At 41.0% G+C, this 24244-nt stretch overlaps 1 protein-coding gene across 2 annotated transcripts in view; it reads left to right on the top strand.

The window, feature by feature from the left end:
- The window catches only part of LOC134224212 (putative transcription factor SOX-15), a 344461-nt gene that overhangs the window by 214512 nt on the left and 105705 nt on the right, over positions 1–24244 (top strand). For both annotated transcript variants that reach the window (XM_062703513.1, XM_062703512.1), the window contains one exon: positions 590–1227. In XM_062703513.1, coding sequence (XP_062559497.1) covers positions 590–1227 — 638 coding nt within the window. The remainder of the gene's footprint in view (positions 1–589; positions 1228–24244) is intronic.

Here is a 24244-nt window from a genome sequence, read left to right as displayed (position 1 = left end):
ATTTAAATTTGATAAAACTAGCTCCACTCTTTCGTCACTGAAAATTTCTAGCCTCGGTGCTACCTCAACCAAACGTTCCTTATCAGTCATCATCAAACAGTTTAGTTATTGGGCCTCATAAAAATAGCAGACGGTCACACCATCAAATAAACTCTAAGCGCGCTTATCGCCACTAATCGCATTAGCAAGAAATCCCCTGGAAGAAAATTGTCACCTATGCGACTGGCACTGATTAGCTGATATTTTTTTTTCAGCAGCTACCTTTCAGCGAATGCTCTTTGCATTGCAGTAGCGAGGGGCTTCTCTCCACAGGGGCCCAAGATATCAGTCAATGTTTATATACAAGCATGTATAATATAAGTCCAAAAAATATATCACAGAAATATAAAATTCAATATTCTGAATATGAGCCTAAACCTAAAATCAATAAACCTAAAAACATATACCGTGTTTGCATTTGTAATTAACATTTTCGGCAACCCTCACAACTACCCTATTGATTTTTTCTAATCTAAGCGTCTGGGCTTGGACTGATTGAAAACTGGATTAATACATGTGGCTTGTGTTTTTCTCTCCCCCACCCACCCAGCTCACCACAACATCAACAATCCGCCCAGCAGAGCTACCACCGGTCCTACGAAGAGTACATGCACCAACAGCAGCAACAACAGAGCCAATCCAGTCAGCAAAACCAGTCGCAAAACACCGCGGCCAGTTCCCCGCTGCCGGGTCTCCCCGGCCAGCACTCCACCACAGGAGGAGCGATGTTGGCCCCGCAGAGTCCCAGCATGCTCGGCTCCGGCAGTAACGGCATGATGTCCTCCCCGTTGATGCAGTCGCACTCCCCGCTGCTGTCGTCCAATCCGGCACTACTCAACTCGCAATCTCCGCTGCTGTCCAACTCGCCGCTGATGAGCCAGTACGCCCCCTACCAGGATGTGATCCCCACCATCTTGCCCCAGGACGACCCGGGCGGATGGGGTGGATATGCCCTCGCACCGGGGCCCTATCAGAGTGAGTTCTGCGCGTCCAACTACGGTGTGCTACACCAGCGGCAACAGTATGGTGGACCGGGCAAAATGGGACCCCACGGGGCGCTGAAAAGTGCCAAAGAGGCACGCATCAGGCGGCCCATGAACGCGTTCATGGTGTGGGCCAAAGTGGAGCGGAAGAAGCTCGCCGACGAGAATCCCGATCTCCACAATGCCGATCTCAGTAAAATGCTAGGTAAGTGGCGTGTTTGTTTTCGGAGGGTGGGCCGAGGTTTTTGGTGGCGGGTGCAAACTGATAAGCAGCTAGCTGTGTCGTCTGGTGTATCAGTTTACTTCTCAGATGTTGGATAGGGTGACCAATGTGGGTTTATTTGATAAAATGTTTACAATGTGCTTTCCGAAATACACATGAATTACGCAAACAAATAGTTTTATGAAGCAGTTGGAACGCAATGGAAAATCTTTTTTTTTCTTCATAGTAACACATTAAATATTGGAACAAATAGGTTTATTCGAAACTTAATAGAATTTCATTTTTTTTTATCAAAGCATGCAACCATAGACGGGTTACTGAATGCTACTTCTTTATTAGAGATGGGTGCGAATAATGAAAAATATTTAAGTGGCAACTTCACATCGTCATCAACATGGTTCCTCACACACTGAATGACAACTTCCAGTAGCACAGTTTGGAAAACTCTCCTATCGAATACAGCAGTCGGGTACAAGAAGCATCCATAAATTCAACATGTTCTCTCTGATGTAAATTTTTCTAAAATAACATAAATCCATATTTCGATTTTTATTCAAAATTAAAATAGTAGTTTGTGCAATCATTTGCAAAAAAATCGAGTTTTGCAACGACGCAATGACGAAAAATGAGCTTTAATATGATAAATTTGTACCAAAAGGGTACAGTCTAATTCACTTCACATGATCATTCTTGCCAATAAATCATGTTGCTGCAGAGAACAATCAGATTTCATGTTATCGTGCCACATTGCATAGCTCGACATACCATGAAGCGATAGATGAACTTGCCTTTGGAGATTTTTGATGTCATGTCCATCAAACTATTTAGTTTATTATGCGCAGAGAATACACTATTTGAACACCCATTCAAGCTAATTCAGCAAATTGTAGTCAAGTAACTACTGTTCTGATGTTGGTTTTTCATTAAAGCACCCAAATGAGTGTTATAATGGATTTTTTGAAATTCCTGATCATAATATTTGAATACAGTTCGTCTTTGAGTGATAAAACGGCCTACTTTTCCATACCAACGAAATGGGTGCTTTAATGAACACGATCACGAGCTGTGATCCAGGTATTATTATTAGGAATTGCAAAAAACAATAAACAAAATCAATAAACTATGAAAAGCAATTAAAATGGTTTTGTTGTAAATTCTCAAATTCTGTCACCTTATTGAATTCGAGTTTGTCCAGTTTTTTAATATAATTTTCTTTTAAATAATTCTAATTATATTTTTCACATGCCTTTGAATTAAAAAATATTTAAAAGTTATCCAATGGATTTTGAATAATTCAAAAGGAAGTGGATGCGATTCTTCTGTAGTTAAGCGAAATATGAAATGGTTCTAAGAAAACGCTTTGGTACCAAGTTACCGGTTCTGTTAAGTCTACTGATGGAAGAGACCAATAACGATTCCCGAATAAACACTTTCGTATAGAATTTTGGTTTAAATGCAATTTAGAAAAAATATATCAGAGGAACTTTGACAAACAAAACTAAGCGAAGGAGCATAAGAGATAGATTCGCCATCTACGACCAGAGGTCGCACAGACTGAACACTTAACATCTAGCATTAGACAACGGATTGGATATCTACTATACACCCAACCAAGTGGATCAGTGAAGAATTTTACGCTTAATGAAAAGTTTTCTCTTCACTAAGGCGGGAGTCGAACCCACAGCACAGAAGACTGATGGCTAATCGCACGGCCACGAAGCCTAATATACATTACACCATATTTCCATTTTTTAAAGGTCAATTCCAGTTTTCCAAATTCCAATTTCATTCGTCGTATTTCCATTCGTTTCCTGTGCAGTATCATGGTTTTGTTTGAATAAGATTTTCGGACTGTTCAACTTTCCCGGACTTGTACTGTTGTAAAAAGTAGTAAAAGTGAGATATTTTTTCGATCAGTTGACCAATTGGCACCAAGCTTCAATGTATATCTCAAATTAGTTCTTTATCCAATGAGAACACATCAAAAATGATTCGATAGAATGCTCTGGTAAATATAACTAAATAAAAGACTCAGTTGTACGGCGAAAAGTGATCAATATTGAATTATTCTATATATTGCGCTGTTCACACTAAATCGAACAACACAGTTTGAAAGTGTGACGGTTTCAAACTGTGCTCAAAAGTGTGACGGCGTCGATTTCAATGGGTTTTTTGACATCGATAAATGTCAGACGAAAGCAAACGGTGTGACAATCACGTGCTTTTGTTTTGAACATTTTCTTCTGACATGTTCGCATTTTGCAGCTTCTCGCATTTTCTCTTTCTAAATGATGGCCAAGGTGGCCAGTTGTGCAGTTTAAATAATTATTTGCTCCAAAAATATTATTATTTGGTGGGATTCGAGAAAAATAATTCGCAACTGTGCAGACGCAATAAAAAAGTGTGATTATCGAACTGCATCGATAATCCATGTTTCAAGGCAAACTGCAATAATGACCATGAAGTAAATTCGCAGTTCTCACTCATCTATGATCGTAGTTCACCGGACGACCTTCCAGAAGACCCGGAACGTCCGTAAAAATGCTCATTTCAGTAAGTTCGTCCTAGAGCAGCGCAATTTTTTTCTAAACAACTTCTGATGGTGATCTAGGAAATAATTCGCAGTACTTACCCATCTATGACCACAAGTGGCCATCAGACATTCTCAAAAATCGGGACCGTACTTAAAATTTGGCGTTTTTTACAATTCGTTTTAAACCAGCATTTTTCTAAACCATTTCTGGTCATGACCTAGGAGTTAGTAAATGCTCTTTACTATACATACAATAATTATATAGAGTTTATCGCCTTCGCCATAGGTATAACAATAACCCAAGAGCAGTGATCCTCAAAGTGCGGCTATTTAAGCCTTTTCCTGCGGTTCGCGAAGGATTTCTGAGAATACGCTACATGTGGCCCATTGATAAGCATTATATGTCAGGAAAAGCTTTTATCATTCCCAACATTTTGGTGTACTCGGGAACCTGTCAACTGATTTATATCGGTAATAGTTTTATCATTATGATTCATGAAATTCTTAACTTCATACAAAGATTTTATGTAGGCCGACAGCAAATAAACTTCGAAGTTTTCACCCGGGCTATGATAGTAGCAAATTTGTATTTAATCGCAAAACGGATCCTGCTCAGAACCTTCAAACAGATTCTGTTCAGAATCCCTAACGGATTATGTTCGGAATCTCAGCCAGAATCCTAATCGGACTCAATTCAAAATTTCAATTGAATACTGCTCCGAATCTCGATCGGAATGCTGTTCAGAATCACAAACGGATACTCCAAACAGGTTCTGCTTAAAATTCCGGACAGGTTCGGTACAGAGTCCCGATCGGATTAATTTCAGAATCTCAAACGGGCTCTGTTTAGAATTCCAAACGGATTATGTAAAATGCATTTTTCGTGTCAAGTCCGCTACTGCAAAATTGGTTCTAAAGGCTACGGCGATAAAACTTGTAGAACGAAATGTCCTTACAAGTATATATTTTATTTGAAAAAGATTCACAGGAATGAAATATTTACTTCACATATACAATATTTTGTAATGTGCGATATGATCTGAAAAACAAATGTTGTCAATATACTGCGGCCCACTTCAACAGCTCGAAATTTCCGTGCGGCTCTTGATAGTAAGTATGCTGGGGACCACGGCCCAAGAGTATGCTACGCAAACAAATGAATGTGTGAATTCTGTTATAATAATACTAAAATAGTAGTTCTTGATGACAATAACCACAACAGGTATTAGAGAGTTATAGATACGAGTTTTTCCTGCATTTACAATTATAATAGTTACTGCTAGAATAGTTAAGTTGAAGATACAGGATAGAAATGGAAATGGTGCGGAAGTCTAGTTCCTGTTCTAGCGATTGCTAAAACATGATAAATATAGAGAACGTTACAAAGTATGAGAATGAAACGAAGATCGAACTCACGGCCTTTTGCGTTTGAGACGGAAGGGTTCCGGATACATATATTGAACCAACACAGATAAAAATATGTTGCGATTTTAAATTTATTTTCATGCACATATTTGGAGCATGCAAATAAACGTAACATTCAATCGATCTCACTATTCTTTTAAATCGAAATAAATTTAATCGGTGCTTGCTTGTAAAATTCAATCAAATTTTACTGAATACCGAGTGTTAATTCGCTTGATGGAATAAGCTGCAAATTTACACGCCGTTGAATTTTCAAAATTATTTGCTGTGAAACTGATGTCTCATATACACAAGCAACGCCTTGCGAATAATTATTATCTAAATATTTTCTTAACATTTCGGTTTCCAATCCCCGAACAACTTTGAAGAAGACGGCAACTTTCTAATTCCCACAGATTCCGAGGTATCGATCCAAACTGATCTCTCGTATACAGTAGCGCCGCCTTGCGGATAAATTCTAAACAAAACAGATTCTCAACATGTTGGTTTTATACGAAACCGAAACCGAAACCGTCGGATGCAGAAGTAAACTTGTTTTTGCTGCGTTACAAGACTGCAACAGCCGAAAACTACACGTTTCCGTTTGCTTTGATATTTTGATATTTCCATGTTTTCCAAAAATACAGCCTGGCATCAAATTTTCTTAACGAGCTCGGTGTTCTACCTAGTGGCTACCGCTTTAGCCTTATAAGCCGGAGGCTCGTCCCGTTCAAACTTTGAATCTCTATCTCAGTTCTTTTTAAACTTCATATTCTATCAAAACCCCAAGTAACACCAAAAACATATTATATTTAGAAAAATATAAAACTTGTTGTATTTAAGTTATAATACTGACAAGCAATACCTGCCTTGTTATAGGAATTGTTTTGTAGTGTTTAATACAAACATTTCGTTGCAAAATTATTTTGTGTTGTATTTTTGTTAATAAGAAACATATATGACTTGATTATAACATTCACTGTATCGTGCATTGTGAATGTTTTATAGATGAAATATAAATGTGACGGTTCATTGACGAATATATAACAAGTTAACAACATTAATGTATAAGGGAGTAAAAATTGCCATGCCAACAAAAAAGGATGAGATGAACCAATTATTCAACATTCCGAAGCTCTAAAACGGTTATAACTATGTTAAAATAACTCATCCATAACAACTACATATAACACGTTTTGAATCTATATAATAAAAATGAAATGGTCTGTGTTCGTATCCGCATAACTCGAAAACGGCTGGATGGATTTTCTCAATTCATTCGGGAAATATGTTCGTTATCGTTTACGACGGGTTTATAGGGTATTCTCCTATGTGAAAACCAAGAGTAAAGCTAAGAAAATAGTGAAAAACTAAAACTTGATTTTGTATGGGAATCTTTGCATGGGCAGTTGAAAACGCACATTTCCGCCTACTATGCAGGACAACGTCTGCCGGGTCGACTAGTATGTTATAAAGATGCATCCATGGTTAATTTTAAACATAGTGACAACATCTTTGTACAACAAGGTAATGATTCGAACTAGATCAAAAAAATACAGTGTCGGCAGAAAATAGTGATACTTCACCAATAAATATGCCTTTTTTGAAAGGAATTCAGCAAAAAAAGCAATGCTTTTTCCATTTTTCGTATAGGAAAAAGGATCATTCCAAAAAAATGAAATTATGACCAAAAACACGAGTCCCCCTAAAAACATTACATTTTGATCTACCCGTAAAGTAGTATCGTAAATAATAACACAAACATGTACAATAGGGTGGCTCAAAAAACACTTTTCAAATGTTTTGATGGGCCGCCCTCTTATTCGGTTCTATTTGATGCCCTGATGCTCTGGACAAAATTTCAGCCAAATCGGTCAACGTTTGGGCAGTGCTAAACTCGTTGGAAGTTAATATGGAAAAATGTATGCAGCAACTTCCAAAAACAGTGATTTGCAGTTGGACGGCACAATTTACGATCAAGAACCATGATACTCATTCAGTTCTTGTAAAATAAAATACAGAATGTTATGCTGAAAACCGCGAGAAGATTAGAGTTTATTACGCAAAGATATTAGCATTTTACTGGAGTGTTGTTGGGGTGAATTTATTTCTTTTCAAAGGTAAAAGAAACGAAATTTGGTCAAACCCCACTGCAGAGAAATGCTGATAACTTAGCCGGGCAAACTCGAATCGCGGTTTTCTGCATAACATTCTGTATTAAATTCTCCAAAATCTGAATGAGTATCATAGTTCTTCATCGTATGTTGTGTAGTTCAGCTGCAATTTACTGTTTTTGGATGTTTCTGCATACATTTTTCCACATAAACTTCCAACGAGTTTAGCACCGCCCAAACGTAGACCGATTTGGCTGAAATTTTGTCCAGAGCATCAGGGCATGAAATAGAACCGAATAAGAGGGCGGCCCATCAAAAAAATTTAACAAAGTTTTTCCCATACTAATTTGAGCCACCCTAATGTACAAGTTATGGAATTTCCAAAAGAACTTTATTATTCATATGTGATTTTTGATTTCAGCTCACCCTCTACTATAAATATATTCAAAAGGGTAACATCGAGATAATTATTGAAAATTTTCATTTCTCAGAAAAACTTAACTTTTCACGACTATAACAAATATTTTGATTGGCACTGTGACGTCACCCAAAAAGACTCCATTGCCATGTTTTCCGATGTTCTACAGAACATTTTTCAATAAATAAAAGTTGTAGAATGATTTCTTTACAAGAAATTTACAAGAATTTAAAGCAAGTGTAATGGAAAGTTACACAATAAATCTTGAACGGCAAGGAGAAATGACATTTTTCTATTAACAAAGAGCTCATTTCAGTATATGATTTAATATTTGTTGTAAATCAACTTTATGTGCAATGGCTATCGATTAAGTTATCGATTTATTGATATATGAATGCAATAAAATGAAATTTTTCTTAAGTCATAATTTATTGCTCGGCTGAAAATATACTTTACAAAAGCCCATATTTAAAACTTTTCTATAACTGAATAACAACGTATTAGTATTAATAAAATAAATTATAACTAATATTTAACACATAAATATGTACTAAAAAAGTAATTCATTACGCTTTTATTACTTAATTTGTTATAGTATGTTATATAATGTTCATATAAGACATATATAATAGTTTTACAGATGAAATTTAAAACATATTTTATGACTAGAACGTTTATATGTTTATATGTTTATTATGTTTTATAAGACGCAATGTTTTGCGCTTTTTTGGGCTTATAAGCGTTAGAAAAATGGTAATGTATTCATGAAGAAATGCATGATATTATGCTTTATATGTGCAATATAAACTTGTATAAAACAAGTTGTGTTGCTTGGGACGTTTCCTGCTGTTAACCATCTACACTAATATTTGCAAAACCTTTTTATTTTTTGCCTTTCTCGTATACCAACTTTATTTCCGTGAACTCATTTCTTTACTTGAACCAGTAGTGCTAGAAGAGCGACTGGTAGGGGAGGGGCCTGAAAACAGCAACTCTCAGGTCCAACCTAGAGACCAAATATACAATACATAGAAATCATTAAATTTTGGGTGGCATGTAAAAACAGGACGAAAATACAGGACAAAAGACACCAATCACGGTTGTCTTCTACGGTGGGGAGTCCCTATCGGCAAAATGTGTGGTCTCTTACGACCGAGTAGCATATACATGTTACACATCGATCACAGTAACTTATATGTGACCAGATTCAGTCACACTTCAGTCAGCAGTTTCATTGGACTTACGCTGATGCCTTTACAGGAATCTATCCAGGAATCCAATGGTTGAAATGCGCTGTTCTCCGGAGTTAAATTGCTACAGCCAGATGGGAATCCCAAAGGATCTCCGCAGGGAATCCCAAAGAGCAAAGGATCTCCGCAGAGAAAAAAAAACTCTATTCGAAGCAGAGGATATCCGCAGTAAACAGATCAGAACAAGAAGCAACTAACTCTAAACCAAGGTGAATACAAATAGGTGTAGCAGTATGCCAATTTCATGATTTTGGATTTTTGTATGGGGCATCCACCGAGTTTGTTTAAGTTTTACACTGAAAATGAATTTTTCACCCCCGCGCTAGTCTCTCCCATCTACTGTCGAAGTGAGTGAACCCTGATACAAGAACCCTGCTCTAAACTTTCGACAGTATCCAAAAATGCTAACAAATACTAGAGATAAACTACGTCGTATCTACGGTAAATTGGTCAAAGAGCCCTGGTTGGAAAAGCATGAAACACAACGCCACCCAGTCAATACAGTCCACCCAGTTTTAGGCAACACATGATTAAGTCTCCTCTAAATTCTTAAAAAATCTTTGAACAACTATTTCTATTATTATTACATTTTAGGCAATCTTTAAGGCCTACGCTTTGGTTTTGATGCCATTCGTAATATAACATGCGGTTTGAAAGTTTTCTAGAATCTGTAGAAGGTAGAAATCAGGTGTTTCCATTACGGGGGAGCACTGTGTTTCGTAAAGTAACTAACAAACGCCATAACAACCGAACTAGCAACCGTTTCTTTGTTTGATGGAAATCGTGCTAGAAATATCACGAAATACTATTGCGAGACAATGAGTAATATTTTCGCAAAGTTTAGAGTTACTTGCCCCTTGGATTAAAACGTCAGATAAGCGATGACATTGTTCAGATCGCAGAACGCGTGGCATACTCTGAGAGCGACAGTTTTCGTATTACTGCCACACAGGGGTTGGCCGGTTGGTGTTAAAATGCGGAAACGATTTTAGCGAAGTTGGTTAGGAACCCAACTCACCTTGTTGAGAATATGGTTGATGAGCAGAGGACTTAATACGACCTTGGTTGGAAGCCCGGTAGCCTGGCCACGGGCGTCAGGGGGGGGGGGGTGGATTACAATCCTGGAAACCATGGAGGCCTGCATACCTCGTTGGTGGTATTTACACCCGGATAGGGGTGCCCGGGAAGCCCCTGCTCGATATAGATCTGTTGGTACATCCATATATCTTTGATGGAGCAGATGAGCGCTGATAGACTAGCGGAATCGTCAGCTAAGACATTTCGTATGTTTGTCGGTATTCCGTAGCTGGATCGAGAAATGTTAAACTTTGGACACCGGAAAATCACATGTGCTACTGAGCTTTGTACCTCGCCGATTTCACCTACCGCCTGCAGCCGATATTATGTGAAAATGACTTACTGGTGCTTGAGTCTGGGCAAGTCGTTCCAAGTTGCCATAGCTGCGAAGTCCTGGATTTTGTTCATTAGCTTATTATTAGCGCCTCGCAATGAAACAGTTTATTTTGGCTGTGTGAGAATGCGAGCTCCACGCTCCGTGCCAGTGGACCCTCACAACTGGGGGAGACTGATGCCGACCATCGTGTGCATGATTCGATCCCCTTTAGCAAGGAAAGGGATCCTGTGGTTTCCGGATGTGGCGGTAGCGTTTGCGGCTGCTTTCGGCTAATAGTTGCCTGCACACGATGACGGAATGGGAGGACACCTGCTTCGGCGCAGGCACCCTCAGCGGGTACGGAAGGAACAAGTCTGGAGCTATGCGGGGGTACTAGTTGAAAATTGGGGCGAGTATGATGACAAGCTCCTCGGCAGCCCATTAATCCTGATACTTGGGCCGAAGTGACTGTGCCGGCCGTTATACACATGACACTTTTTTTTCTGGCCGATCGAGTAGGTCCACAGATGAACTGAACTCCTAATCCGGCAAAGATCGAAGAAAACTATTTTTTTCCGTAGGGGAAAGGTTTTTCAGCATCGGATACCTTATTCCGGATATCTTCGCAAGAGCGAAGCGATGCTCGGCGAACGAAAAGAGCTGATTTATTGGAGACCGATGGGACTTAAAAGTTCTACAGCGTCAGGGCCCTGGTGGCTATGAACCTTTAAAAATCGCCTTGGTATCCACTTACCGATGCGAGTGAAGCAAAATATTCCCCGAGTGCATTGGCCACCTCCGGTGGACCACCGGAGCGCCTGAAGGGCTTATCTTCTGGCTTTAACAGCACGACGCGTTTCGTCTGACCACCAACGAAGGGCCAAGCACTGTTCTGAGGAATGAATAGACCTACAGCGTCGAGAACGAACTAGATTGCAAAACCTGCCGTGGCACCTAAGAGAGGTCGTAGAAATGAAGATCTGCATTGTCCTGGTTTTACAAAATACTGAAGAATTGTCAAATGAATTTGAAAACTAGTGAAACAAAACTCTTAAAAATTATATTGTAAAACAGCCCTAGCAGCACACATGTTCCACATGGGTTACTTTAATTAATATGTGACCAGATTTAGTCACAATCAAGTTGCTGCAACCAAATTTGTGTGACTTGTGTTACTCGGGAGATGATATCGCGAGAGTTGAAAGATTTATGTTAATAATTGGCCCTTAGATCCATTTTAGAAGGCAAAATTATAATTTCGAGCGAAAACTAAAATATGGGTAAAGCCAAAAAAGAGGTTTAAGCAGGTTATTATTGCTATGTACCTGGACACGACTTCTGGAGAAGGGCAGGGGTAAGAGGAACATACATATACGAAAACGAGTAACTCAGTGTAACACCAGAGTCTCTTAATTCTCGTGTATACATGGATGAGACAGTGTGCCATGAGCTACAAAAGCTTACGTAGCACCGATTCAGTGCGACGAGAGAAGCTAGCGCGCGCGCGAAATAACTAAGTGAGCGTGTCTCAATGTACGTCTCATGAGACTCATCTCATGCGCTAGAAATCCATAGCTGGCGTTATTTGGGCGACGATATTATTGAATGAAAATTTTCCGCCCAAGCTGTTTCACGCATCTCCGCTGTTGTTTGCAAAGGTTTGCCATGGCAAACAGCGCATGAGCTGATCGCATTGAGATGTCTCAATGCGACTCTCCAATGTTAATGTGAGGTACACAAGCTTCGTGAGACTCGCGCGCGCTAAATTTTATGTGCGCGTAGCAGTCGTTGCTCAATCTCATCCTTTTTTGTACGCGTGCATGATGTCTGTGTAACACACACACACAACATTTTTTCAAATTTGGAAACACATATGTTCTAAAATATGGAGACGAATGTAGAAACCATGATATTTCCATTGGATAAGGATAGATTTAAAATATCAAAAGACCTGTACAACTTCTAAACGCTTGGGTTGAGCTCAACCAAAAATTTGAAGTACGAATTCTCTAACTATAGGAGACGATTAAAGAACACTGATCATGTATCAGTGTCTGCAAAAACAGACTGACAAGTCTAAGCAACACCAAAATCGGGTACATATGTACAGTAGGGTAGCTCAAATTAGTATAAAAACTTTAAAAAAGTCGAGTCAAGTGCGAGACACTGAAGACGGCCTTACTGTTGAGGTCGAAATACGTATCTGTCAAGATACAATTAAGTGGTGGAATTCAATGGGATTGTACAAACTCTTATGAGAAGTTTAAAAATTGAAAACATTTTTAATTTTTTTTAAAGGTCCGCCCTCTTATTCCGTTCTATTATGTGCCTTGATGCTCTGGGCGAAATTTCAGCCCAATCGGTCAACATTTAACCGGTGCTGAACTCAATGGAAATTTATATGAAAAAAATATTTGGAAAAACATCGAAATACAGTAAGGGAGACCAGGGCTGGTTGGCCAAGGTTTGCTTTCTGAATGTACTCATTTTGGTTGGACTTTTCGAAAAACGGTTTTTGCTGTCAAAAAAGTCTTGGGCACATTTGTGAAATATTGTCATACATAAAAAATGTGATATCATTTTCTCTTCCTTCAATGCTACTTTTGTTGAGGAATCGGTCAACATTTGGGTCGATTGGCATTTACTAAATTTTCAGTTCGGCCAAAAAGTCCACACAAAATTCGGCCAACCTGCCCCACTGGATGTTTTCGATAACAATCAAGATTTAAAAACGAACAGTGGATTACCCTGGAAAAAGTAATACCATTTTGAATAACCTTTCCAGCGTAACACATTTTTGGAAATCGGATGAATATTGATTCGTGTTACAAATATGACTTTACCATAACATTAATTTACTCACTAGCGCTGAAATAGCATAACACGTGATGCTGTGCTAACGCAAATACAAATATACCTGAACTTACATTCGTACATGAGCGACCCAACACCTCACCAAAATTACTGTAATGCGCCTTTAAGCATTTTCTTAAAAGCCACTCGGCCAATCAGCCATATTATTAGTTTTCTAGTGTAAAAGAAACGAAATTGCTTAAACTACACTTCAGTAAAATGCTAATAACTTCACCGTCTGAACTCTAATCTTCTTGCGGTTTTCAGCATAATGTTTTGTATCCAATTCTGCAAGAACTGGATGAGTATTAGTTATTCATCGTAATTGATACCATCCAGCTCCATATTACTCTGCCCATGATTTTGTAACGTTGACGTAACAACCATTGCGCTTTCGCATGTATTTCGAATAAATTAGGGACAAACATCGCAAATTTAAATCGTTTCAACCCGCAAGCACTTGAATAAGGTTTGGAACAAGCATCGTATCGATGTTGCAGCGGTTGAATTGCCCTTATAAACGCGTAATAAGTCAAATTCGCTGAAATTTCGAATGATTGATACGTCAACTATGATATTATGGACAGTACTGTTTTTCAATGTTTCCAAATATGTTTTTACATATAAACTTCTATTAAGTTTAGCACTGCCCAAACGTTGCCCATTTGACTGAAATTTTGTCCATATCATCAGGACATCAAATAGAACGGAATAAGAGGGCGGCCCATCAAAAAGTATGAAAAAGGGGTTTTTGAGCCACCTTAATGTACAGTTAATGCTTGTATAAGCACTGGCATGATCCTTTATGTGTCATTCCCTTTTACTTGGGTGGATGTCCTTTAATAGTATGGTAAAAAAGTTTTTTTTTTTAATTAAGTTTCTATTAGTTAATTGTTGTTTAGGCAATAATTATCATTTTTTTTGTATTTTTTCAAATGTTGTTATATGATGTGATGAACAGACCAGAAATAGAAACCCGATTATCGGGAAAAATGGTTCCAGATAAGCAATGCAGTAGTATAGTATTTATTACTTTATTGATATGTAGATTTGACCGAGCGGTTTCCATACTCTGTACTGGTAACGCTATCGGATAACAACCTGCCCCGGAGTACAATTACTCTGGTATTAAAATGGGATTTCAAAGGGCTTAGCTCTAGCAATGGCTTCATTCCATTGTGAGAACCTGAGGGTAGGTCAGTTTATACAATAACACGTTTTTTGTATGATACTACAATGTTGTTTGAAAGAAGAAAATTCACAAATGCCTGAACGAAGGTCGTTTAAATAATTCAGTAAGACTGTTTTTTCTTTCTCCAATAGCGTATTACAATCTTATCTTTGCAGAAACAAATCTTCCAAAATGTGTTATCAGTCAAAGGCTTTCAGCTTGATTTTCGAAGTCAGCGTGTTGTTATTGCTTCGGTGACTCACATTCCATAAGTTCGGGACAATTGACCATGATATTTGAAAACTCGCATTGACCACTTCACTTTGGTAATTTGGTTACATAATCCCCCGGTGATTAGATGATGCAGCATTATACTCAATTTCCGCCACTGGGGCTCGCAAACTCACCGGCATCCCACCAGTGGAATAGTCCGTCTGTCTGTGAAAAGTCTAACCGGAAATTGGGCCGTACATTCATCAAAACGAGATTATAGCTCTGTTTGTTGCCACATTTTGACAATTATACAACTCAATCTGAGGACTGTTATTCATTCGGAAACGGCGATATGCAATCAAGGCATTACTTCGAGTTTAGATGTCTGAGCCGCGGATGATAAGATAAAACGGAAGGAATGAAATTTTTCTCCACTGAACCATACGGAGGGTTTATTTTGGCTAATCAGGCGCTGTGATAACGAGCTGTCATCAATTATGATTTATTCTGGCTTCTGTCTGGTAACATGAGTTGGATTCAATTATTAGGCACGTGCATTCGTAATAATAAAACAATAAATATGATGACTTTCAAAATTTTGTGAGAGATGCTTAAACCTTCCTTTACTATTCGACATTTAATGGCAATGAATTGCACCCACTGACAGGCGGAGCCAGAGGTGTGTCACTAATCGTCGCAAGCACACTATTGTTCTGCAATGCAACGATGTTAGATTAAGTGGTGGTTTCCAATCAAATGACTAGTGCAGCCAGTGATTGGACCGGTCCGGTAATGAACCTGCCATCTCCGGATTGGTAATCCTGCGGTTTTGCTCGCGAGTATTTGCTTACTGTTTCGGTGTGAAACAGTAAGCAAATACTCGCGAGCAAAATCGCAGGATTACCAATCCGGAGATGGCAGGTTCATTACCGGACCGGTCTAGAATGTATTTGGGTAGGAAAAGCTTTCAAACTAATAACTAGGGCAAATGCTAATCAAACACTAACCTGAAAATCAGCCAGCTAAAGAGGAGATTTATGAAAATCAAACGTATTTTATTTGAGAAAAGTGTTCGTAATGGAACATACTAAATAACAAAAAAAAGCGCTTCTGGAGAATGATCCAGTTATATGCTTAAAATTTGCATTCATTTATATGAATTGAAGCTAGGTATCTTTTTGTTAAATCATTTTTTCTTTCAATGGTCAGCTTGAAAAACAAAAACGTTTTATTTATAAATGTACTTTCGTAAATTTACTTTCTGATCATAAACGAGTAGTTCATGCCTGTTTATGATTATTCAAAAATACATGAAATCATAATCAATGGAACAGAGCAGATCGTCAATTTCTTCTCAAAATATCATAAACAAATTGTCCCCAAAATTTTAGTGCTCCAAATATTCAAATTACCTTTCCATTTATCATTATACTCTCTTCTCAACAGAAAAAGATCCTCCCGTGCACTTCCTTGCTCATTAGCAATTCAAACTTTCATCTCCTTTTCCCACAGCAGCTCCTGTCCGTCCTTTTTCATCTCGACCGGGCGCGTTTTCTTTTATCGTGTAGCTTCTCTCGCTCGTTTCACTCATTGATATCGTTGTCGTCGTCTGTTGGGCACAGTGATATGGCTTGCGCGCATGTTCGAGAGAGCCTCGAAGCGTGTGCGAGATATGGATTTGTCTCGCTTTGATTTCCTTCGCCGCACCACCCGGGCACGGGGGTTCGTCGTCTCTTTTCCGCCACCGACCGGTGTGGACGGGTTTCCCCCTTGTGTCCGTCCGTCCGGTGCGGTTACCGCTGCTGAAAGCTGCTGTTCAGCAATTAGACACCGCCCTCTTTCGGTTCGATACCATTGGTCGGTTTAGCATAATCTCGGCGCAATTCCAAGCCGGCGCGCATGGATGGTTGCCGCGGAGTTTTAATGCAGATTTCTCCTCGGTCTTCGGCGGCAGCAGTACAGCTTTCGGATTTTCTCTTTTATGCTTCATTTGCTATGCTTGGATTGCGGTTACCGAAGTCGGTTGGGTGGTACAGTAATGTCGGATATTTATGTTCGACGAAGCGAGCAGCGCTTCCAATGCAGTGCGCAGTTGGCGGGAAACGACGTTTGGATCAACTGTTGAAATATGGATTATCGGAGATGGCCAACATGGAGCGAACGCGCGGTAGTTATTCACGGTCGGCTGTGGTGAGACTGTAAATCATGTTGTTTACAAATAAATCAAGTCTACTGTGAGGCAGGGATGTTCGCTCCGCTCCCATTGTGGAGCTTGCAAGCTTGGTTGAGTATGTGTGCTTATTGGCTCATTACCAGTAGTCGATAGGAATTTCACGAGTTCACGCTCCCGAGTCTTGGGGATCCTCGTGTCGTTATCTTTCATGCTAGCTGATTTATCACATTATTGGTTAATAGTATGCATATTATTATTTGTGGTTTATTACTAAATAGATGTAAAACATTTTAGTGGAAAAAAATCTTTTGAAGGTCTGCCTCTTCAGAGAAAACTACATTTTTAACGCTTATTCAACGGAATGTCTTACTTGACACAACTCAAGTTAGTACTCTTCCATTGAATTCCACCTTCTTATTGTGACTTTACAACTACACCTGTGTTCAGAATAATAGCAGCGGAAGCCGTTTTTCATACAAAATGGTCAACTTTGAAAACCTGTAACTTTGTACCCCGATGACCGATTGAGCTGAAATTTTGGCAGTGAACTACATATATGATGAATTTTACACATATCAATTTTATACGTATCAATTTTTTCGAATGACGCGTTCAAAAATTACGCACTAGGTCAAATTGTTCAAAAAAATAGCAGGAAGGAATAGGAGGAGGGAATAGTAATTATAACACCCATTCCAACTAAGATGTCCCGATCGAGCATCATATCAGGCTATATTTCGACTGCACGAAGCGACTGAGCGCGTTACATTTATCCCAAAAACCAAAAAGCACAATAAACTTCTCCAAAATCATTCACACCAATTAGTTGTTTTGTCCTGGAGTGTCGAAAAATTTGTGCACGCAGCTTGAAAAAACGTTACGTAGGCGTCGGCCCGACGTGATGAACTAATAATTTATGAAAAAAAATCACGATAGTAAAGACGTAAAAAAGGCGTCGGCTCGGCCCTGAACTTTCCTTGGTTGATCACAACATTATTTATAAAGTATAATCATTAGTTTATCAAAAGGTTTATTTTGCACTTTAGCGATCCATACACAATATAAACATTATTCGTCCTAGTCTGGGCCTCTTATCAAAACACGCATATGAACCGCATTGAATCAGTTGAATAAAAATTTCTAGTTTGTTATTTTCTATCAACAAGGACATCACTACAATTGAAACTTCTTATGTTTACCTACCATTCAAATTTAGTTTCAAATCAATTTCAATTAATATGATATTTTATTTCAGATAACATGTTGCTTCGAAAGTCACAGCTTGGGGAAACCTGCATGATGGTCTTTGGAGTGAAGCATGCTTCCAGCAGCTTTCTGATGTTTCAAATTCTGTTGCTCGATACTCCAATATGACGCTAGAAGTATCACTTGTTACTAGCAGCTTCTTCTGGCAAAACTAATTTTATTAAAGAATATGTTCTTATCTCAATTGACAGAGAATTTGGTTGTGACCGATTGTTTGATCTACGCGTCTTTGTTCAACTACATTCAAATTAAACCAAAGGGGGGAAATTCTTGTCTCTGTATGGCCTGTACTGTTAGCGGGTGTTCAGTAGATGGAATATTATTTCTCCATTTTTCATGACTGACTTATTTTATTATTTTTTTATTGTTACAATTTTAACTCGTTGTTTGAACCACAACCTTGTACAGACTATCCCCCAAGTTTCCATGTTAAGTGTTCGCAATGAAATTTCTTATATGATTGCCTATCAACAATTCCATGATTATTTCCCAAATTTTTTGGCAGTTCTGAATAAGTACCAGAAGTGCTGAAGGCATAGAGCAAACTTTCTGCAAACGATTACAATTACAATTCTTCTGGTAGGTTTATGACGTTTCCTCTGGAGCGTCTAACCAGAGGAACCAGTAGCTTCACCCGGATAACAAATCTATGTAAGAACCCGAGCAGCACACATGTTGTACATAGATCACAGTAGCTTATGTGAGACCCGATTTAGTCACAATTAGGTTGCTGTAACCAGTTTCATTAGACATGTGCTGCTTGGGGAGCAAATAGCTTGATAAAGGTTGCTTTCACTATATTTATGCTAAATGGTCCAGAAGCAATCGAATAGAACTATAGAATATTGGTGAGGATGCGGAAGCTTCCGTTTCTAACATCGTGTTTTGGTGTGGAAAAGAAGAATTGAATAGGGGAGGAGGTTCGGTTGTGGGCACCGTTCGGTTATGGGCACCCCTATGTATCTTTTGACAGATAAGAGATGCTGTCATTCTGACAACCGTCATTTGTTTGCTATAATAGCATGATATTTTGTGCTCAATATCAAACCGGATGGGCATCTCTACTTTGAACTAGAAACAAATAAATTTTTCGTACAAGAAAAACAACACGAAAGTTTTTTTTTGCCTTTTTCAAAGTGTCATAAATTAAAGGATTTAATTCAAAAAGTGAGTTCTAATGCGTATTTACACAGTAAATTTAATCTATTTTGAGGCCCAATGTCGATTGCCATCAAAATTTTAGCGCGAATTTTTTTTTCTTCTCGTTCCAAAAAGGCTGCGAAATTCGGTTGTGGGCACCTTTATTGGTTCGGTTATGGGCACCCTCATTTTATTGATAAATCATTCAATATCGTTTTACTTGTCCCTTAACTTATTTTTAATAACGTTTTAAGGCAGTTTTATAATTAGTTTGACATAATTGTTCGAAATAATGAGTTTATTTAATATTTTTGTTCTTTGGGCATGTCTAGTCATTATACACACACTTTTTGGAACAAAGCGTTGACCGATTTGCTTGCAACAAGTTGCATTCGACGGGGAATGCTTTCCCATTGTTTCCTATTGAAAATTGGTCAGATCGGACTATGGGTTCAAAATTTATGGCCAAAATATTATTTTTTGAAATGAACGAGAAAGGCACTATTGCCGCTAGGGTGATTAATCAGGATTCTTTTGACATTCTTTTGATGCATACCAATAAAACGTAAATCAATGAAAAATTAAAACCCATTTACCTAAAGTGCTATTTTAGACCTTTCTTATGTGATTTTTTTTCAACATCCTCCTTAATGCACCGAGGGAGCCATCATCACTGCTAGGTGAATTGATTTGAGTTTTTTTTAGCGTCTCCTGGCTTTTAGAATGAATAAACTACTCCTTGTCTTTAAATCTGGGTGGTTTTTATTCATGCTTCTTTATTTTTAGCTAAGTTTTCAAGGGTGCCCACAACCGAACCACGAAATGTCAAATGTCAAATTTTCTAAATTGTCAATATTTTTTTCTAAATCGATGAAATCATATTTATTTCTTTGCTAGTTGTAAGGTTATAAGTTTAGCTTTCGATTGCTATGCAAATGTCGACATAAGATCAACCAGGGCCAAAGTTATGGACCAAACACAAAAGGGTGCCCACAACCGAACCTCCTCCCCTACCGTTTTGACTCAAACTTCGAACACGACTCATTTTCTGAACACTCACGTTTAAATGGTTTTTTCAATGTTTTTTCGTGTAATTCTTTCCATATTTTTGCATTAATTGAGGTACCTTCTTTTTTGTTCTAAATGAAAATAAATGTAACTCATAAGATATATGGAAAATGGACCTGAAAATTTACGGGATATATGGCTCTTCATAAAGTGGGCTGAAAATTTCATTATTCCGTGAAACTTTCAATTCAAATTAAGTTTATAAATCAAGCTTCCTACAGAACTTCTATAACTATTGGAGGCTTCTGGGCCTCTTGAAAGGAGGCTTCCGGGCCTCTTGAAAGGAGGCTTCCGGGCCTCTTGAAAGGAGGCTTCCGGGCCTCTTGGAAGGGGGCTTCCGTGCCTCTTGAAAGGAGGCTTCCGAGCCTCTTGTTAGGACGCTTCCGTGCCTCTTGAAAGGAGGCTTCCGGATCCTTTGAAAGGATGTTTCCGAGTCTCTTGCTAGAAAGCTTCCGGGCCTATTGAAAGGAGGCTTCCGGGCCTCCTGAAAGGAGGCTTCCGGCCTCTTGAAAAGAGGCTTCCGGCCTCTTGAAAGGAGGCTTCCGGGCCTCTTGAAAGGAGGCTTCCGGGCCTCTTGAAAGGAGGCTTCCGGGCCTCTTGAAAGGAGGCTTCCGGGCCTCTTGAAAGAAGGCTTCCGGGCCTCTTGAAAGGAGGCTTCCGGGCCTCTTGAAAGGAGGCTTCCAGGCCTCTTGAAAGGAGGCTTCCGGGCCTCTTGAAAGGAGGCTTCCGGGCCTCTTGAAAGGAGGCTTCCGGGCCTCTTGAAAGGAGGCTTCCGGGCCTCTTGAAAGGAGGCTTCCGGGCCTCTTGAAAGGAGGCTTCCTGGCCTCTTGAAAGGAGGCTTCGGGCCTCTTGAAAGGAGGCTTCAAGCCTCTTGAAAGGAGGCTTCAAGCCTCTTGAAAGGAGGCTTCGGGCCTCTTGAAAGGAGGCTTCCGGGCCTCTTGAAAGGAGGCTTCCGGGCCTCTTGAAAGGAGGCTTCCGGGCCTCTTGAAAGGAGGCTTCCGGGCCTCTTGAAAGGAGGCTTCCGGGCCTCTTGAAAGGAGGCTTCCGGGCCTTTGAAAGGAGGCTTCCGGGCCTCTTGAAAGGAGGCTTCGGGCCTCTTGAAAGGAGGCTTCGGGCCTCTTGAAAGGAGGCTTCGGGCCTCTTGAAAGGAGGCTTCCGGGCCTCTTGAAAGGAGGCTTCGGGCCTCTTGAAAGGAGGCTTCCGGGCCTCTTGAAAGGAGCCTTCCGGGCCTCTTGAAAGGAGGCTTCCGGGCCTCTGGAAAAGAGGCTTCTGGGCCTCTTGAAAGTAGGCTTCCGGGCCTCTTGAAAGGAGGCTTCCGGGCCTCTTGAAAGGAGGCTTCCGGGCCTCTTGAAAGGAGGCTTCCGGGCCTCTTGAAAGGAGGCTTCCGGGCCTCTTGAAAGGAGGCTTCCGGGCCTCTTGAAAGGAGGCTTCCGGGCCTCTTGAAAGGAGGCTTCCGGGCCTCTTGAAAGGAGGCTTCCGGGCCTCTTGAAATGAGGCTTACGGGCCTCTTGAAAGGAGGCTTCCGGACCTCTTGAAAGGAGGCTTCCGGGCTACTTGAAAGGAGGCTTCCGGGCCTCTTGAAAGGATGCTTCCGGGCCTCTTGAAAGGAGGCTTCCGGGCCTCTTGAAAGGAGGCTTCCGGGCCTCTTGAAAGGATGCTTCCGGGCCTTTTGAAAGGAGGCTTCCGGACCTCTTGAAATGAGGCTTCCGGGCCTCTTGAAAGAAGGCTTCCGGGCCTCTTGAAATGAGGCTTCTTGAAAGGAGGCTTCCGGGCCTCTTAAAAGGAGGCTTCCGGTCCTCTTGAAAGGAGGCTTCCAAGCCTCTTGAAAGGAGGCTTCCGGGCCTCTTGAAAGGAGGCTTCCGGGCCTCTTGAAAGGAGGCTTCCGGGCCTCTTGAAAGGAGGCTTCCGGGCCTTTTGAAAGAGGCTTCCGGGCCTCTTGAAAGGAGGCTTCCGGGCCTCTTGAAAGGAGGCTTCCGGGCCTCTTGAAAGGAGGCTTCCGGGCCTCTTGAAAGGAGGCTTCCGGGCCTCTTGAAAGGAGGCTTCCGGGCCTCTTGAAAGGAGGCGTCGGGCCTTTTGAAGGAGGCTTCAGGCCTCTTGAGAGGAGGCTGTCGGGCCTCTTGAAAGGAGGCTTCCGGGCCTCTTGAAAGGAGGCTTCCGGGCCTCTTGAAAGGAGGCTTCCGGGCCTCTTGAAAGGAGGCTTCCGGGCCTCTTGAAAGGAGGCTTCCGGGCCTCTTGAAAGGAGGCTTCCGGGCCTCTTATTTATTATTTATTTATTTGCTTGATCACCTCTTGGAAGAAGGCTTCCGGGAAAACGGAGAGCTGTTCGCAGAATTTTGTGGTAATAACGACATGGTGATCCCGTGACGGCTTTACAGAAAATCAAATCGACCACATCGGCATTAGCCATCGCGTCTGATCATTACCTCCTCATCGGCGAAATAGGCCTGCGCACTGCGCGGATTCGTCGTCGGCAGGAGGAAAGAGTTGGACGATGATTCAACACACGCCGACTAGAAGATGCCACGGTGAAACGGTCCTTCGTTGAAGAACTGGAGACGCGTGCTGCAGATATTCCGGAAGGTGGCAGCGTGGAAGACCAATGGACCGCCATCAAGAATGCCTTCATCGCCACCAGCGAGAACAATCTGGGCGAACTGCGCACCCAGAGAAAACAATGGATCACCGATGAGACCTGGAGGAAGATAGAGGAGTGAAGAGAAGCCAAAGCCGCGATAGAGCGATCGAAAACCAGAGGAGCCAAAGTCCTAGTCCGTCAACGATCCGCGGCTCTTGAGAAGGAAGTAAAATGCTCATGTCGACGGGACAAGCGAGCGTGGGCAGACTCTCTGGCCGACGAAGGAGAGAGAGCCGCCGCAACCGGGGACATTCGCCTCCTCTACGATATCTCACGACGCTTAAGCGGGGCGCAGATGAATGCAACGATGCCTGTGAAAGACGCGAATGATCAGTTATTGACCGACCTAACTGACCAGCTAAAACGCTGGTTCGAGCACTTCGAACAACTTTTTCAAGTGCCAGCCAGGCCATCACCACCTCGGCATGATCTGCCTAGGATCCGACGTATAACAAGCGTCAATACCGAAGCTCCATCACTGCTAGAGATTACAACAGCCATCCAAAACATGAAATCGAATAAAGCCCCAGGGGTCGACCGCATATCAGCCGAGATGCTCAAAGCTGACCCCATGACATCCGCTCAACTACTGCATCGTTTATTTCGTAATATCTGGGACACCGCAACTTTCTCGGTCGACTGGATGCAAGGTATCTTAGTGAAGGTGCCCAAAAAGGATGACCTGACTGTATGCGATAACAGGCGAGGCATCATGTTGCTGTGTACCGTTCTCAAAGTTCTGTGCAAAATTATCCTAGCCCGGATTCAGGAGAAGATCGATGCGACTCTCTGGCGGCAGCAGGCCGGATTCCGTGCCGGAAGATCCTGTGTGGACCACATTGTCACGCTCCGCATAATTCTGGAGCAGGTCAACGAATTCCAAGAGTCTTTTTACTTGGTATTCATTGACTACGAAAAAACTTTCGACCGTCTCAATCACGAGAATATGTGGGGCGCCCTGAGACGCAAGGGGGTTCCTGAGAAAATCACCAGCCTCATCGAAGCACAGTACGAGGCCTTTTCATGTAGAGTGCTGCACAATGGGGTCCTGTCCGACCCTATCCGGGTCGTAGCTGGTGTGACCTTGCCTTGTATTCTATCACCGTTACTATTCCTCATCGTAATCGATGAGATTCTGGTAGATGCGATTGACCGTGAACCAAACCGCGGGCTGTTATGGCAGCCTATAACCATGGAGCACCTAAACGACTTCGAATTGACTGATGACGTTGCACTCCTCGCGCAACGGTGCTCTGATATGCAGAGTAAGCTCAACGACCTTGCCGAGCGCTCCTCTTCGGCAGGTTTAGTCATCAACGTCAACAAAACCAAATCGTTGGATGTAAACACGGTGACTCCTTCCAGTTT

Source organism: Armigeres subalbatus, chromosome 3, assembly GCF_024139115.2.
Source record: "Armigeres subalbatus isolate Guangzhou_Male chromosome 3, GZ_Asu_2, whole genome shotgun sequence".
Classification (NCBI taxonomy): Eukaryota; Metazoa; Arthropoda; class Insecta; order Diptera; family Culicidae; genus Armigeres; species Armigeres subalbatus.
Note: the sequence above shows the minus strand (reverse complement) of the source record. Positions and strands in the feature narration are given on the sequence as shown.